The sequence below is a fragment of the Rattus rattus genome, chromosome 9 (assembly GCF_011064425.1).
Source record: "Rattus rattus isolate New Zealand chromosome 9, Rrattus_CSIRO_v1, whole genome shotgun sequence".
Taxonomy (NCBI): Eukaryota; Metazoa; Chordata; class Mammalia; order Rodentia; family Muridae; genus Rattus; species Rattus rattus.
Window position 1 is genome coordinate 94,242,527 of NC_046162.1, and position 16,584 is coordinate 94,259,110.

General features: G+C 51.2%; 1 protein-coding gene across 1 annotated transcript in view; it reads left to right on the forward strand.

Annotated features, from left to right (window-relative positions):
- The first annotated feature begins 4,402 nt into the window (after positions 1-4,402).
- Positions 4,403-16,584, forward strand: part of Slc43a2 (solute carrier family 43 member 2) — a 39,646-nt gene continuing 27,464 nt past the window's right edge. The window contains exons 1-3 of the mRNA XM_032912100.1: positions 4,403-4,799; positions 4,980-5,180; positions 14,869-15,076. Coding sequence (XP_032767991.1) covers positions 5,021-5,180; positions 14,869-15,076 — 368 coding nt within the window. The 5' untranslated portion in view covers positions 4,403-4,799; positions 4,980-5,020. The remainder of the gene's footprint in view (positions 4,800-4,979; positions 5,181-14,868; positions 15,077-16,584) is intronic.

The window sequence follows — 16,584 nt, forward strand, 5'->3', positions numbered from 1 at the left end:
GGAGCAGGAAGATCTCTTGAGTTTGAGGCCAGCCTGGTGGACAGAGCAAGTTCCAGGACAGCCAGGGCTACACAGAGAAACTATGTCTCAAAAAACCCAACCAACCAACCAAACAACCAACCAAACAACCAACCAAACAAGATCATTTGCTGCTTTTGAGGAGGTCCAGATTTGCTTCCCATCTTGGCAACTCAGCCAGTTAACTCTAGTTCCAGGTGACCTGGTGCCCTCTTCTGGCCTCCATGGGTAATGCATGCTATGGTGCATATTACGTACATTTAGTCAAAACACTTGGAAACTTTAAAAACGCTATCTTCTTACTATGCTCATACTAAGGTGGAGGTTCTTTTCAGACCTTTAAAGTGGTGGCATATTTTTCTACACAGTATCTGATTATATTAAATCTTTTGTTTTTTGAAAGTCTTGTTCTGTTGCTTAGGCTGACCTGGATCTCAGTCCACATCCGAGGCAGCCCTGGAACACAAGGCAATCCACCTGTTCTGTTCCCCTGGGTGTTGGGATTAGAGATGTGAGCCACCAGACTTGGCTTACACCTTTAATCCCAGCACTTGGAAAGCAGAGACAGCCTCTGAGTTGGAGGCCGGCCTGTCCTAAAGAGTGTGCTCCAGAACAGCCAGGGCTACAGAGAAACCCTGTCTTGAAAAAAAACAAAATACAAAAAACAAAAAATAAATTAACCAAATAAAGAATAAAGATCAGGGTCTCAATGGATAACCCTGGTCAGCACTGGCCAGGAACTCTGTGTAGACCAGGCTGGCCTTGAACTTAAATGTTCCTGCCTCTACCTCCCTGGTGCTGAGATTAAATATGTGCCCTCATGCCTGGCTTGAACTCACGACTTCAGGTGGGGCGACACTCGTCCTTTCTGATGATTTGTAAGTGCCTTTTATACATCGAGGATGTGCTCACCTCAATCTGATTGGTTTTTACTTTTTGTGTGCAGTATGCACATACATGTTTGTGGGGCCCCTCTTCTGATGGTCTGCTGAGCCTTGCGTCATTTTGTGATAAGGCTGTTCTTGAACTCCTATTCCTCCTGACTTATTTCTTTAAGACTTGCCAAACCTCCTGAAGTCTAGCCTGGGCTCTCTCAATTTAAAAAGAATGAGAATATGGGCTGGAGAGATGGCTCAACAGTTAAGAGCACTGGCTGCGGGGTTGGGGATTTAGCTCAGTGGTAGAGTGCTTGCCTAGGAAGCGCAAGGCCCTGGGTTCGATCCCCAGCTCTGGAAAAAAAGAACCAAAAAAAAAAAAATTAACATTTGGGTTGGGGATTTAGCTCAGTGGTAGAGTGCTTGCCCACCAAGTGCAAGGCCCTGGGTTTGGTCCCCAGCTCTGGAAAAAAAAAAAAAAGCACTGGCTGCTCTTCCAGAGGTCCTGAGTTCAATTTCCAGCAACCACATGGTGGCTCACAACCATCTGTAATGAGATCTGATGCCCTCTTCTGGTGTATCTGAAGACAGCTACAGTGTACTCATGTACGTAAAATCTTAAAAAAAAAATACAAATAAGAAGGAGGAGGAGAAGTAATCATAGTTTCATCTCAACAGTGATGTCTTGTTTTATTTGAAAAAGCCACCTAACTCCTCAGTTTTTCATCTGGACTATATGGATAATGGCTATATCCAGGGCAGTCTTAGGGATTGAATGGCTCCCAGTGTAAAAGCACCGAGTACTAGTTTAGCTATCAATAAAAGGCCATTATCACTGACCCTCCCACCATCCTTGCAGCACCCAGTGATCTTCTGTCCTTGAACCTGGTACTTTCCACTTGCTCGTGTTTTCCTTCCATGACTCATACTGTGCACCTAGGACTAAGGCATGTCTGCCCCCAAGGAACTCACAGCCAGAGGAAAACGGGGATACGCATTATAAGGCACCACAGTCAGCAGACAAAGAAGGCAAACGGCAAGGAGAGTGGCTAGGAAGGCTTCTTAGAGACCGGCACTGCCTAAGAAAGGGCCACTAGTGAGAGCAGCACAAAGCCAGAACCTTGGCAATCCCACAGGAGTGGAGCATCCAGGAGCAGGGGGAGGAAAAGGCTGCTGTGTAGGAAGCAGCATGGTTCAGTCAGTTGGGGAACTTGAACTTTATCTCCAAGAATAAGGTAGAGAGTTTCTGCAGGACCTAGCAATAGGTCAGGTTTGTCAAGGTCAGGTTTACATTCCCTACAATTCACTGTGGAGTAGATATGTGATGCAGAGATTGCTGGATGAATAGTCGTGTCCCAGGGACAGAAAAGGGCAGATAAGATAAACAGGATACCAGGTTATACTGGTGCAGTGGGGTCAGTGGGAAGGGGGAGACTCACAGTAGAAAACCTAACTATTCTGTTGAAAAGTTAAGTTTCGGTGTCTAACATCATTAGATGTATCAGTAGGATGCCTTGAACTCCCCAGTAGTAGGAGGCAGAGACCAGCCTGGTCTACATATCGAGTTCTAGGACAGCTACACACACACACACACACACACACACACACACACACACACACACACACACACACACACACACACACACACACACACACACACACACACACACACACAGGTCTACATATCACATATCGACATATCGAGTTCCAGGACAGCTACACACACACAGGCACGCACGCACGCACGCACGCACGCACGCACGCACGCACGCACGCACACGCGCCCATCTGAGGGAGAAGAGGGTCACAATTTTAAAAGGGGGGCATTTTTAGATATATCTGGAAAAGGTCCTCAAGTCCTCAAGCACATTGCTTAGGGAAAGGACTGAAGGGCTTAATCTATTGGTAGGTGGTAGGTCCAATTTGGAGCTTATGAGATTCTGCACAGTAGGTCATCAGGCCCCAAACCCAACAGCAAGCCTAGACCCAGTCTGGGAGAGCATGCACTGGCTAGCGAAGGTTCTGGGCGCCAGGGGGCGCAGTCAAGCTGAGGGAAGCCGAGCCAGGCTGCTAGGGACTCCCTCAGCCCTAAAGGAAGCCGGCCTTTTAAATGTGGAGAATCTGAGGGATACCGAGTGTTTTCTGAGGGTAGGCTAGTGCCTCCTCAGGGAGACTCAGCCGGACAGCTAAATCTTTCGAGCTGATGCTCCACCTCCGGTGCAGGCAGGTCTTCAGAGCAGCGCAGCTCAGCTGATGATACAGAAAGGAGGGAGATCTCTAGACCTAGCGATCTATCGCGCCCTCCAAAGCCACAGTTAGACTAGGTGCTCCGGATTGCTCACAGCATAAAGGGTGGAAGAGTGTGCCAGCCACATGAAAGAGTCGTTTGGGAAAGGAGGAGGCAGGGCATGCCAAGGTGACCGGCCTGAACACTGACCGGTCTCTGAGGGCACCGAGAAAAGAGGGCACGGGATGGGGATGGTGACGTCTGAATGGAGGACCAGGGGCGTCTCGGTCCGAAATCCTGACTACAGATCTTTAAGGGACACCGATTAAAGACCAGGCAGGAGGCACCTGAAGGCAAGGACCCGGTGAGTCAGGAGATCTACCAGGGATGCAGGAACGATGCCAGGACCTGGGTCGGGGCGTTCTGATACCCGTAGACAGCGCCTGGATAGGACAGCTGGGGCTAGGTAGCGAGAAACCCGGACAAAAGCCCAAGGAGCAGGCCGGGAAACACAGCACAAAAGGGCGGCAATGGCCTATGGAGCTGGAGCATCCGGCCCTGGTTCTCCCCAAGCGAGGACCGTGGTCTACACTGCGGGCCGAACCGCAAGGTGCTGGAGCCCAGCTCGCTGTGGACCAAGACTCCCTGAAACGCTGACCCAGGGACTTGACAAGGAAGAGGGCTCGGAGAAGGGCGTGGGGCGATGCCCGCGGGGCCACCGGGTCGAGGGGCACTCCAGTTTAACTGGGTAGAGCTGGGCCGTTCCAAGCCGCCCCCCAGCCCCCCCATTCCTCTTGTTTGTCTCCAAGTCCGGCCGGAACCGGCTTCTGCTCGCCGGGGGGCGGGCGGGTAGCTGCTGATTGGCCGATGCCTGTTTCCAGCCCCACTCAGCCAATCAACGGGCAGCAGTGTTTTTCATCTTAGGATAGGAATAAAAGGGCTGGAAATAAAGGGGACAGAAAAGGCGCCGGGCGGGCCCGATACACACTGGTAGGAGCTGGGTGAGCTGGATTCCCAGGATCCGGGCCTCAGACTAGGGTACGGGAACCTGAAGCTGCTCACAGGCAGGGGTTAGAGGGAAGGTGCATGCTTATCAGAGGGACTTCACTGGGAGGGAGACGTAAGGAAAAGAACACGGAGGAGGACAGAGGGACGGGATCCACTTCTATGGAAACGGGCTAATTGCCGGGGTAACAGCCCAACACGGGGGGTCACACGGTTGGCTCGCGCCGCCGGTTTGAACCGGCTTCGCCTCTCCCATGCGGGGTTCGCGTGGCGGTAGCGCCTAGCGACCTAAACACTAACCAATGGCGCGGCAGTTCCTGTGCGGTCCCGCCAATGAAAGCGCCGTGGGCGGGCCGTTCCGGGGCTCCGGGTGCTGATTTTGTGGTTGAAGGAACAAGCTCTAAGGAAGGGTCTCGAGTGCGGGCGGGAGGGAGCCTGTCAGGGTCCCTGGGAGTGGCAGCTCTCAGGTGTGCCTCTGCTCAGGTGACCTTACTGCGAACTGCCTCCCTTTCCGGCCACCAAAGTAGCTGTTCAGTCTTGCTTGGGATCAGGACCAACTCCATGTCCTTGAGCATACATTAGCCCTTTTCTAGCTGCCATGCCTCAGTTTACCTCCGAGTGAACTAAGGGAGAAGCCTTTCCTCTTGGCCAGCAGGACTCCACTGTGTCCTAAGGTAGCGGTACCAGGCAGCTGTGGGTTCGGGGTGGCCCAGGTCCCTGACAGGGCTAGGGTTCTCTTCTTTTGCGGCTTGCACGTATAGCCTTGGCTGCAGGGGGTTGACAGGCTGGTCGCTGTGCGCCAGCGGTCACACGGCTTGGGTAGAGCCACCGCTGAAGCTGAGGTCTGTGCGCAGGTGTCTGCAGAGCCGGAGCCCGGCCACCGCCACACCGCACCATGGCGCCCACCCTGGCCACTGCCCATCGGCGCCGCTGGTGGATGGCCTGCACCGCTGTGTTGGAAAACCTCCTCTTCTCGGCAGTCCTCCTGGGCTGGGGTTCGCTGCTCATCATGCTCAAGTCGGAGGGCTTTTACTCCTACCTGTGTACGAAACCAGGTGAGATGGGCGCCTCGGTCAGGGGCAGGTTCCTGGAGTGGATTGGGTCTTTGGGAGAGGGCGGTTGGTGGTGAAGATCTAAGCCAGCTATGCCTGCTTGCTGCACAGCGCCTGTAAGTGCCAAAAAACTCATTTGATCCTCATCCAGCTCTCTGGGTACATATCATTATCATCGTCCCTGTTTGTGGATGGAGAAACTGAGGCTGGGACAAGTGTTCCATTTGCCCAAGCTGCAGACTAATAGACTAATAGACCGCTGCGTGCAATCAGGAACATTGCTGGCCTCCTGATCTTCCAAGGCCTGTAGCTTTGCTTAGCTTGCAGTAAACATGTGTAAGAAAGAGGAACTCTCATAGGCCGGGGTGCAGCAAGAGAGAGGAAGTGGCTTAGCCTCCACCCGAAGGAAGGTTCATCTAGACCTACATGTTTTTAAGTCAGGACCTTATGGAGTCTCCTTAAGGGCTTGCCAAGATATAATTTCTTGTCTATTTTTACTGCTTTATGATTCTCCAAAGGCCATTTCCTCTCCTGAACTGTGAGAACATCTCAGTGGCTTTCAAAACAGAGAGGGGAAGAGGAAGGGAGACAGTGGTAAAAGGATGCTCGGGTGGCTCCAGTAACGACTGAAGGCAGGCTGAAGCTGGCTCACACCACCCCACCCTTCCTTCTTCCACTCGGGTCTTTCTTCCCACCCTGATTGCCTTAGTGTAGTAGGGTCATCGGTAGAGCCGAGTCAGCCGCCCTCCTCTCCCCTTCCTAGGCAGCCTTGGTAAGAAATGCTTCTTGTAGTCTTTGCCTCTTGTCCATGCCCCACCCCATACCTAAGTCTTGTTTGATGGAGCTGGCCCAGGTTTGACTCTGCTAGAATGTCTTTTTTTTTTTTTTTTTTAAATCTTTTTTTTTTTTCCGGGGCTGGGGATCGAACCCAGGACCTTGCGCTTCCTAGGCAAGCGCTCTACCACCGAGCCAAATCCCCAACCCCTAGAATGTCTTTTTATTTCTACAGTCCTCTTAGTTTATTTTTTACTTTAAATGTTTTTCTTACACTTACTCATTTATGGGGCGAGCAAAACTACGGAAGACAGAGGATGACTTTGGGTTTTTGACACTCTTTTTCCACTATGTGAATTCATGAGGCCAAACTCAGGTTGACAGATTTGGTGGCAAGTAGTCATCAATGCCCTGAGTGTCACCTCTAAGAAGCAGGCTATTTATTTATTTATTTTCTAAATACGGTTTCTCTGTGTAACCCTGGCTGTCCTGGGACTTGCTCCGTAGACCAGGCTGGCCTCAAACTCAAAGAGCCACCTGCCTCTGCCTCCTGAGTGCTGGGATCAAAGGCTTGCACCATTATTGCTGGGCTCTAAAGAGTTTTTGTTTGTTTGTTTTGTCCTTTGTTCTTGAGACAGGATCTGGCTATGTAGCCCAGGCTAGCCTTTAATTTGTAATCATTTCGTCTCCTCCTGCGTGATGGGCTGACAAGCCTGTGCTGCCTCACCCAGCCTCTCACTCTTAGCAGAAAGTTCAGACCCACTCCCACTGCCTGGACTTGAGTCAGCGGTCAGCCTTCCCTTCCCTTCTCTAATCTACCCAGAGGATCCTCAGTGTACAGAGCCTAGTAGGAGAGGGTAAAAGCAGGAGAAAGGGAGGGATCCAAAGGCCACCTGGGAGAGGGCAGAAAGCCTATCGTTGATAATCAACCTTTAGCCTTTAGCACTCAAAAATATTTCCTAATAGCCTTAAGGGTTCTTGGCAGGTCTTTCCCCACATCAGCAAGAAATCCTGAGAGACAAGAGTCAGACCTTGTTCCTTGACCAAGCTTTCTGTTTTGCTTCAGGGATGTCAGGAGATTAAGGGCCCCTCTGAAAGGAACAGGTGGGAGTGTTGACTCTTTCTTCTCCCTTTGTTACAGGATGCACTGGGGATTTAAAAAACAGAAAGAAAAAAAAAATCAGCCCCCAGGCGAAACTTTTAGTACCTTATCCCGACCAGAGGGCCGCTGTGGTCAGGTTTTTTTTCCTTCTTTCTTTCTTTTTTTTTTTTTTTTTTTCCTGACTCATGGCACTGGTGACATCAGATTGTCCGCTTTTACACAATTTCTCGGATGGTATGGGCAAAATGGAGCTGGAAACTGCTTTCCTGGGGAAAACCCTGTCTTCTTCCTTCCTTTGGGTGAGGGGAGTCCAAGGATTGTGCCAGCAGAATGCTGAGTTGGTATTTAAGCTCTTGAGAGATTTGACAGTCACTCCTAGAAACCAGAGTGAAGGGAAAGGGTCAGGATCGTGGGTTGAACATCAACTTCTTATCCTATGCCTTTGCCCCGCGTCTGATTTTGGTTTTTCTGGTTATCTGGCAAACTCGCTGACCTAGCATCCTCGGCGGGAAGGCCTGCTGATTCCACACAGCTTATCTCTCCAGCCTCCTTGTTCTGCGGAGTCCCAGGAACCTGTTGACTTTTAGGGCCAGAAACCTCTGTGCTTCCTTGACTGGGAGTGTCTGGCAAAGCTGGGGTCAAGGTTTGCAGTGCAGCCCTGGTGGATGGGGGAGTTGATAGCTTTAGGCCTTTAACGAGCTGACCTGCATGCAACTGACTGATGGAGACTCGGATGTCTCAGCTTTTTGTTGTCTCTAAGATTGATGGCGTGAATTTGTTCCCCGAAGGAAATTTGCCTGAACCTGTTGAAGGCTTTGGGACTCTAGCCAGAATCTGGCTACAAACACGGTGTTGGGTTCCAGTTTGGTGATGTGGAGGAAGGAAAGGAATCCCTTACCTCTCTGTGGCCCAGTAGCTTGCTTTGCTTTTTCCGTATCCTGGGCAGGAGCTCGGGAGCTGGGCCTGGGCATTTCATGAGTTTTGTGTAATGGCAGTAATGGTGATAGCAACTAGAGTTCTCTTGTCCTCCTGTTGTGGGCCATTGAGTGTCTAGTCCGGGAAGAGTGGGGCTTTCCCAAGCTAAGCCCCTTGGCTCCTATATGACCACCATAGCCATTCGCCCGACATGACCTCTTCCCTTGGTTTTTTGTTGTTCTTTGGTAGATTTGGGGTCCTTGTTTTCTGAGACGGGGTTTCCTCCTATAACTCTGGCTGACCAGGAATTCTCTGTGTCAACTGGGCTGGTCGATCCACCTGCCTCTGTCTCCTTGAGTGTGGGGGGTGGGCGGTGGGAGTAGGGGGTGGGGAAAAGACCAGCAGTGGGGATCTGGTTGTGGCCAAGTGGGAGACCTCCCTGAACTTAAGGCACAAGCCTAGAGGGTAATGGAGGGTGAGCTGGTATTGGGGGAGCCAGAGTAGTATATAGGTACACCTCAGAGGGGAAGACGGAAAGGACTGGCACAGAAGGGAGCTAGAGGACTGGGTAGGTGGAAGGGCTGGGAGGCAGGGAAAACTGGATTTTATTCTCAAGGCCAGAAAGAAGCCAGGGAGGCAGAGGACTGCCAGAATCCAGTGAACCTCTCAGAGGCTCTTGTGATGGCTGAGGGTTTGCTACATGCTGGGTGTGAATGTGGGTGGAATGAGGGCGGGAGACAGAAAGCTTTGGGGCCCCTGCTAGACTTCAGCGTAGCTCTGAACAGGAAGGTGGCCGGCTACCCCCCACCCCCGCTCTATGTGTACATGTGAGTGCTCTCACATCTATGGACACGTGTGTGCACGTGCAAGTCGATTTGAAGTTTCTTCTTCAGTCATTCTCCAGTCCCCACCCCTTATATCCCCACCCCAGACACAGTTTCTCCGTGTGGTGTGTTCTTGGCTGTCCTGGCACTTGCTCTGTAGACCGGGTTAGCTTTGAACTCACAGAGCTCTGCCTCTGTGTGCTCAGATTAAAGGCGTGTACGCCATCGCCTGCTCCGTGTACCCTTTTATTTATTGAGGCCGGGTCTCTTATTGAGCCCAGAGCTCAGAGCTTTTCCATGGCTTCTGCGTGGATCGGATGCTAGTGCTCAGTGTTTGCATAGAGAGCGCTTTATCCCCCGGCCTCAGCTCTGTGTTCCTGGCCCTCACAGTCAGTACCTGGTAGGACCTCTCACCCTGACGCCGAGAAGCAAGACCCTCACCTCTGGAGGACTCACTGTGTAGACCAGGCTGGCCTCCGGAATGCAGTGAACAATTACAGTCCTAACCACCTCCCTGGACTTGTTTTAACTTCTTCCACCCCTTGTTTGTTTTTCATTTTTTTTTTTTCCCCAGTGCTAGGGATCAAACGCAGGGCTTCATACGTGCCGGTTCTACCACTTATCTACACCTTTTTTTTTTTTTAGCTCACCCCTAGTTTATTCTGAATTCAGAAAAAGTCCAAAAGAAACAGTAAGTGGACTAAAAGCTTGTACCCACAGCCTCTAAAATGTTTCGTAAAGCGTACCCTTGGCTGTCACCACCACCCTCACCCTCTCATGACCTGGTTTCCCTCCCTAACATCTGTCGGCCTATTTTGTCTTAGTGTCTCATGAAGGTCCTGTCTGCTTGGGTTGGCTTTCCATGCCTTTGTGAGAGAGCGGAGGGACAGCCCCGTTCTCACTGGGTGATAGGAAGAGCCTCTGGTGCTGCCTAGCTTTGTTCTCTCCGCCTTCCAGAACTGCCTCTAACCCATGGGGATCAGGAGGGCACAGTCAGTCTCCTTCCCTGACGTCTCCATTGGAGACCGTGTGGAATACGGGGTCAGACTGAGAGGGCGCTGAGTGGCTTGAGGAATGCCTACTACAGAGCACAGTGGCCAGGCCTCAGCAGGCTGCCTGCAGGAGGCTGCTGCTGCTGGGGCCTCCATCAGAGGGCCGGGCAGTGGTACTCTGTGAGCCCTGCCTGCCTCCTGCTTGCTCTGTGGCTTAGGCGACCTCTCACCCACATCTCCCCTGCTGGGCTGACATGCTGCTTCCTGTTGCCGGATAGACTAAGGATAGAAGAGAGGCAGGGGATGCTGGGGCAGGTACCCTCAGGAGGGCTGGCCCGGGGTCAGCGCCATGGAGGGGAGGGGCCCAGTCACTAGCCAGAGAAAGGACTGCTAAGGAACTTGGGGGTGTCTCCGTCTGTGTGCCTCTTTGTTTCCTTAGCACCATCAGGGAGATATTCTGGAGTTCCCCACTCTCTTTGTTTGCCTGAGTTGAGAGGAGGACTCTCTCTGACCCTAGAGAAGTCAAGGGGAGCCCTGAGTGGGGTCACAGAACCCTCACGGCTCCTTTGCCTCCTCTGTTAGGATTTTGTTTGTGAGGGGCCAACAGTGCAGGGCATTGTTCTCTCTCCCTGGCCCTGGCAGCCAGTCCCATCGCAGCACACTGGCACACCAGTTTCTTGCCTATCTTGTTGTTTGCCCTCCCTGGTGGGGCTAGCCTGGGCTGTTCTGACCACTTCACAGTGGAGACACCTGTTTAGTAAACAGGTGCACGGGGCACCCAAACAGGCTGGCCTGAGCTGGGTTGGTGCTGGCTGCACTCCAGACTGAGCCGGGGACACCTTGGGGCTTGACACTTCCTAGTGTTGGTCCCTCTCCTGGCTTTCTGTGGCCAAGTGGGAGAAGAGAAGGCAGGAGCAGCCTGGGTATGAGTGGGCACCTAGTGGGACCGAGAGGATCTGTGTAGGCTGTTTATTGCTAACAGAAGGCTAGGCTCCTGGAAGGTTCAGTTTTCTGTCAATGCAAGGGACACTCAAGCTCCCCAGAGAAAAAAGGCCCTAACTGGGCCCCTAAGTCCCAGGTCATTTGCTGCTAGACATCACTTTCTGAAGGCAAGTGAGGAGAGGCCTGGTGCCCTGTTGGCAGGGATTTAAGAGCAGATACTGGTGGCTTGAAGAATTGGTACCTGTTCCTGGGCATAGTGACTGTAGCATAATGAAAGGCAGACACCCTTGCTTCTGCCCCAGGCCCTCTCCTCGGAAGCCCTGTGTCTAGTTGCAGACTGATCAGATCATGAACTAACTTCAGATACTCGTCCTCATGTGCTTACTGGGGGGGGGGGCATGCACCACAGTGTGCATGTAGCAGTCAGTGAACAACTTGCAGGAATTTGTTCTTTGCTTCCACTGTAGGGTCCAGGGAATCAAACTGAAGCTGTCAGGCCTGGTGACAAGTGCCTTTATCTGCTGACCTATATCACTGGCCCATTTTAGGACTAAAAAAAATTTTTTAAAAGATTTATTGTATTTTACGTGTACAAATGTTGTGCCCGAATGTATTTCTGTGCAGCATACTTGTGCCTGGTGACGTTTAAGGTCAGAAGAAAGCATTGGATGCTCTGGAGCTAGAATTTCAGTGGTTGTGAGCTACCATGTGGGTGCTGGGAACTGAACCTGGGTCCTCTTCAAGAGCAACAGGTGCTCTAACCACTGAGCAATCTGTCCAGCTCTTAACTTTTTTTTTTTTTTTTTAATTACACTGCAATGCTGATAACTGAACCCAGGACCTGGTACCATACCTCTGAGCCACATGCTAGCCAGTACCTTGAGATTTTATCTTCTTTCCATCAGGAGTCAGTGGAAGCTGGACATGGTAGTACAGGCCTTTGAGCTCAGTAAACAGAAGGCAGAGGCAGGCAGATCCCTGAGTTCAAGGCCAGCCTGGTCTACAGAGCAAGTTCCAGGTCAACCAGGGCTACACAGAAAAACCCTGTCTAGAAAAACAAAAGAGTCACGGATGGACTCTGGGGAACTCTAGGGGAGAGTGCCTCTCAATAGGCTGTACCCTCCTTGTGCCACCCCTCCCCCCCAAAAAAAAAAACCCCTCCTCCTCCCCTGCTCTGTGTCACCAGGGAGCTCATGGCTCTTGAGGTTCTTGAGCACACGTAACTGACTGCAGACCCTTGGCGGCCACAGTTCGGTCTCCCAGCGGGCGGAGTGCCCTCCTCCCCCTGTATTCATCTGTGCTGGCCGCCCCATACCTGCATGATGAGGAAAGAATGCTCACTGCTGGGTGGAGGCCCTGGCCCCCTATTGCAGGTCCAGTTCCTGCTCCGCTGCCAGGGCTGACACCTGAAACCAGCCCCTCCTCACACCTGCCAGCCACTGGCAACACATGGGACCAATGGGCTGGGAGAACCCTGTTTGCCGTGTGTTTTGGCTGTCAGTGTGGAGGATGTCTTGGAAAGGGGATTGAAGGTGGCAGGGGCCTGGCCTGAAAGGTTTTGTTTGTGTGAGGGTTCAGGCTTTTAGCCCTGGCTCTGATCCCCCTAAATCCCTGTCTTCAGCTTGGTTCTTCTTGTCCTAGTTCCATACCACTCTTGATCCTTTTGGCTACTGGGGTCTGGTTCATTGTCTCCATTCACTGGGTAAACAGCTAAGGTGGCCATGGCCCGCTGAGATACACAGTAGCCAGAAGATCATTCCTAGCCTTGGACTCATCCCAGGACGCAACTAAACACACACGCATACTGTCACATGCTGACCCAGCGCAGCGCTGTGTTCCTTGCCACTGTTGAGAAGCTGCCTTGCTATTAAACCCCCACATCCTGAGCCCCAGTAAGGCCAACACCAGCAGAAGCAGTGGCTGTTGGCCCCATGCTCCGTATGCCTGTTGGGAGCTCTGGTTTTTCTCACGACCATCCCCAAAGCTCTAGAGGTATATATACCATCATGGCGTGTCTAGTTCACAGATAAGGAAGCCAACAGCATGATCAAGTCACAGTTCCAAGGATATACGACAGGAAGCAGGGGAAGGGAAGTTAGAATCCAGCAGGTCCGCCATTTTGGTCTCTGCAGGCCCCTAGCCTGGCTCAGGAGGTAGGCACCTGTGGTTAGTCACCCCAAGCGATTTCTTTTTCAGTTACCTTGGGTGGCTCTGAGAGGCTCCGAGCAGGCTTTGTAGACCTCATCTGAGCTGCCCCGGCAGCCAGAGGGCCGAAGCTGGGAGGCAGGCCGTCTGAGGAAGAGTTTCTTTGGCTCTTTGGTGGCTCCGTAGAGCTAATCAGTAAGCTTGCTTCTGCAGGGTTAGCCAGCATCACTTAAGGAATGGCCCCAGCAAGGAGCGTTTCTCAGTCCCAGCTTGTCCCCCACCCTCCCTCCCGCCAGTGCAGGACTTCTCCCTGTGTTGTTTTGAGAACTTTGGTGGGGGCTCTTATGTGTGCAAGGTATGGCTGGCGCTGACACTGAAGGCAGTGAGTGTCATCATGGGAGGGGGCAGCCAGTAAGAGCAGTAAGAGTGGAGCTTGTCAGTAAATCACAGAAAATGACTCTGCCATTAACAAAACAAAAACTCAGGCAGGGAGTGTATCTTAGTGGTAGGTAGCTTGCCTTACATACATGCGGACCTGAGTTCAATCCCTGTTCAAAAACAGGAAGGGAAGTCCAACTCTTTGGTTCTGACTTACATATATGGTGGTAGGAAATGGCATGTGGTGTGTGCTGTGATTGGGAAGTACAGGCTCAATTAGTTTGCCCAGATTGGCTAAGGAAGCCCTGGCGTTCTGAAGAGATTGGCACCTTGTCTTTCTAAGCCCTCCTTTACACTGACTGTATGTGTCTCTGTGGACAGAACTACTGAGACTGTTTGAGACAGCCTGCGGCTCCACAGCCAAGGCTAGACCCTGAGCTACTATTATTGGGTATAGGGTGTAGGATACTCTAGAAGGGAAATCACACTGGCCTTGACCTCTTGGAGACCCATCCCGGTGCTAGGATTAAAGGCATGCACCTCTACCACCTGACAGAAATCACTTTTTTTTTTTTTTTTTTTTTGAGACAAGGTCTTAACTCTGGAGCCCAGGTGGCCCATGCCCACTGCGTGTATGTATGTGCACGTATGTACATAAACATGTGGAGACAGCCCTAGGTGTTGTTCCTTTGGGAGCCTTCCACCGTGGATTTATTTGTTTGTTTGTTTGAGACAGGGCCTCTCTCTAGCTGAGAATTTGCCAAGTAAGGTTAGGCTGGCTGACCACTGAGTGCCAAGGATCCACTTCTCTCTGTCTTCCCACTTGACACCATGCTTTTTGGCCCCTCCCTTCCCTCCCCCCCTCCCCTTCCCTCCCTCTGCTCTTCTGTTAAGACAGGGTTTCTCTGTAGCCCTGGCTGTCCTGGAACTCACTCTGTAGACCAGCTGGCCTCGAACCTGGAGATCCTCCTGCTTCTGCCTCCTGTGCCAGGATCCACAGCTTCGGCCCTGCTTTATTGCATTTACGTAGTGCATGTGTGGATGCACGCATGCCACAGGGCACAAGTAAAAGTCAGAGGAATCAGGCCTCACCTTCTAACCTGTGGCTCCTGAGGATCCAATTCAGGTCATTAGGCTTGGTTGCAGGTACTAAGCCATCTTGTCCGTCCAACCCTCTCCCTTTTGACACAGGGTCTCTTGTAGCCTAGACTGTCCTCAGACTCCTTATCTGTGGATGACTTTGGGCCCCTGATCTGACTGCATTCAGCTCTAAAGTGCTTAGACAATAGGCATCTGCCCTCAAGCTAGAATAGAAATCCTAATTTGGGACTAATGCTGTATCAGGGGACACTTGAAGTCCTTGAAAGTGTAGACAAGACTGTTTCCTGAAGAATGGCTTCTTTATTGAATTCTTTGACTGGCTTCCGGTTTCTACAGATAGTGAAAACATCTGCATTATTGCTGCAGGGGGTCTGGGTGAATAAGCCATGTCTGGTCAGTTGCCAGAGCCTTAAGGCACTACGAGTGAACTTTGGCTTTCTCGGTGGTAAAATCCTGAGGGTGACTCTGTCTTCAGTCTTTGAGGAAGCCTACCATGGTCTCTTTCTTCATACACACAGAGAATGTCACTAATGGCACAGTCGAGAGCACTGCAGAGCCCGAGCACGAAGAGGTGAGCCTAGTGAATGGCTGGCTCAGCTGCAAGGCCCAGGATGAGATTCTGAATCTGGCATTCACCGTGGGCTCCTTCCTGCTCAGTGCCATCACCCTGCCTCTGGGCATCATCATGGACAAGTATGGTCCAAGGAAGCTCAGGCTGCTGGGCAGGTCAGTATGGGTCCCTTGAGGGCTGCATCAGGATAGGTGGTGCCTTGAGCTGCATTCCTTGCTGTAGGGAATCTTGGGATGTGGTAGCAGTGCTCGTGGGGCTCCCTAAATGCCTGCCTTGGACAGGGTTACTATAGCATCTGCCACAGAATTTGTAGATACTGTGACCCTGCTGCCTTCTGCATGCAGCCACAGGACCCGAACTTGTCTTTACCATTAGTTTTTGGGGCCATCAAAGATGGCTCATCAGGTAAAGACACTTGCCACCAAGCCGGATGACTTTTGTTCTATCCTTGGAACCTACATAGTAGAAGCTAGAGAACTGACTCCTGCAAGCTGTCCTCTGACCAGTATCCTTGACATGGGATACACACACCAACATGTGTGTGCACCTACACACACTAAGCCAAATAATAGAAAAGAGCATTGGTTTTCAAAGGCTCTGGTCAGATACTTTGTCCAGAAAAAAAGAAAAAGTTTTTTTTTTTTTTTTTTCTTTTTTCAGAGCTGGGGACCAACTAGGGCCTTGCGCTTGCTAGGCAAGCGCTCTACCACTGAGCTAAATCCCCAACCCCCAAAAATAGTTTTAAAGCATATATAAATATATGCAAATTTAATTATTAATCATGTGTCATTCTTTCTCCTCCTGTGGTGTATGTGTGTATCTGTGTGTGTCTGTATGTGTGTGCATCTCTTTGTGTGTGTGTGGAGGAGGAGAGTTGCTGCACATGAAATTCTATCTAATGTGTGCTGGGCTAGTGTTCTACACATGAATTATAGCCCACATTTGCCATTTTTTAAAAAGATTTATTTATTTATTATATATAAGTACACTGTAGTTATCTTCAGACACACCAGAAGAGGGCATCGGATCCCATTACAGATGGTTGTGAGTCACCATGTGGTTGCTGGGAATTGAACTCCGGTCCTCTGGAAGAGCAGTCAGTGCTCTTAACCGCTGAGCCATCTCTCCAGCCCACATTTGCCATTCTTAATAGTATAGGCTTTAAATATAAAGGCTATGGTTGAGGCTCAGTAGTAGAGGGCTTGCCTTAGGTGCATGGCCCTGGGTTCTATCCCCTGGCTGGCCTGGAACTCCCTTTGTAGCCCAGGCTGGCCTTGAACTGCCTCCTGAGCACTGATATCAAAGACGTGCACCACCACAGCCTGATGAAATGAGTGAAATTTTAACAATTATAAGATGAAGCTGGGGGTTGGGGATTTAGCTCAGCGGTAGAGCGCTTGCCTAGCGAGCGCAAGGCCCTGGGTTCGGACCCCAGCTCTGGGGGGGGAAAAAAAAAAAGATGAAGCTGAGGATGCAGCTCAGTAGGAGAGCACTTGTGTAGCATACAAAAGAGCCAAGGTTCAAATCTCAGCGCTGAGAGCACGTCCTAATAGATCAGCATCCTCCTGGGTTAGCTTCGTATCTCATGAGGCATCTCCGGGGTCTCCTAGAATTGTTAAGTAATGATTGTAAAACGTTCTGAGGTAACTCATAGTAAATACCC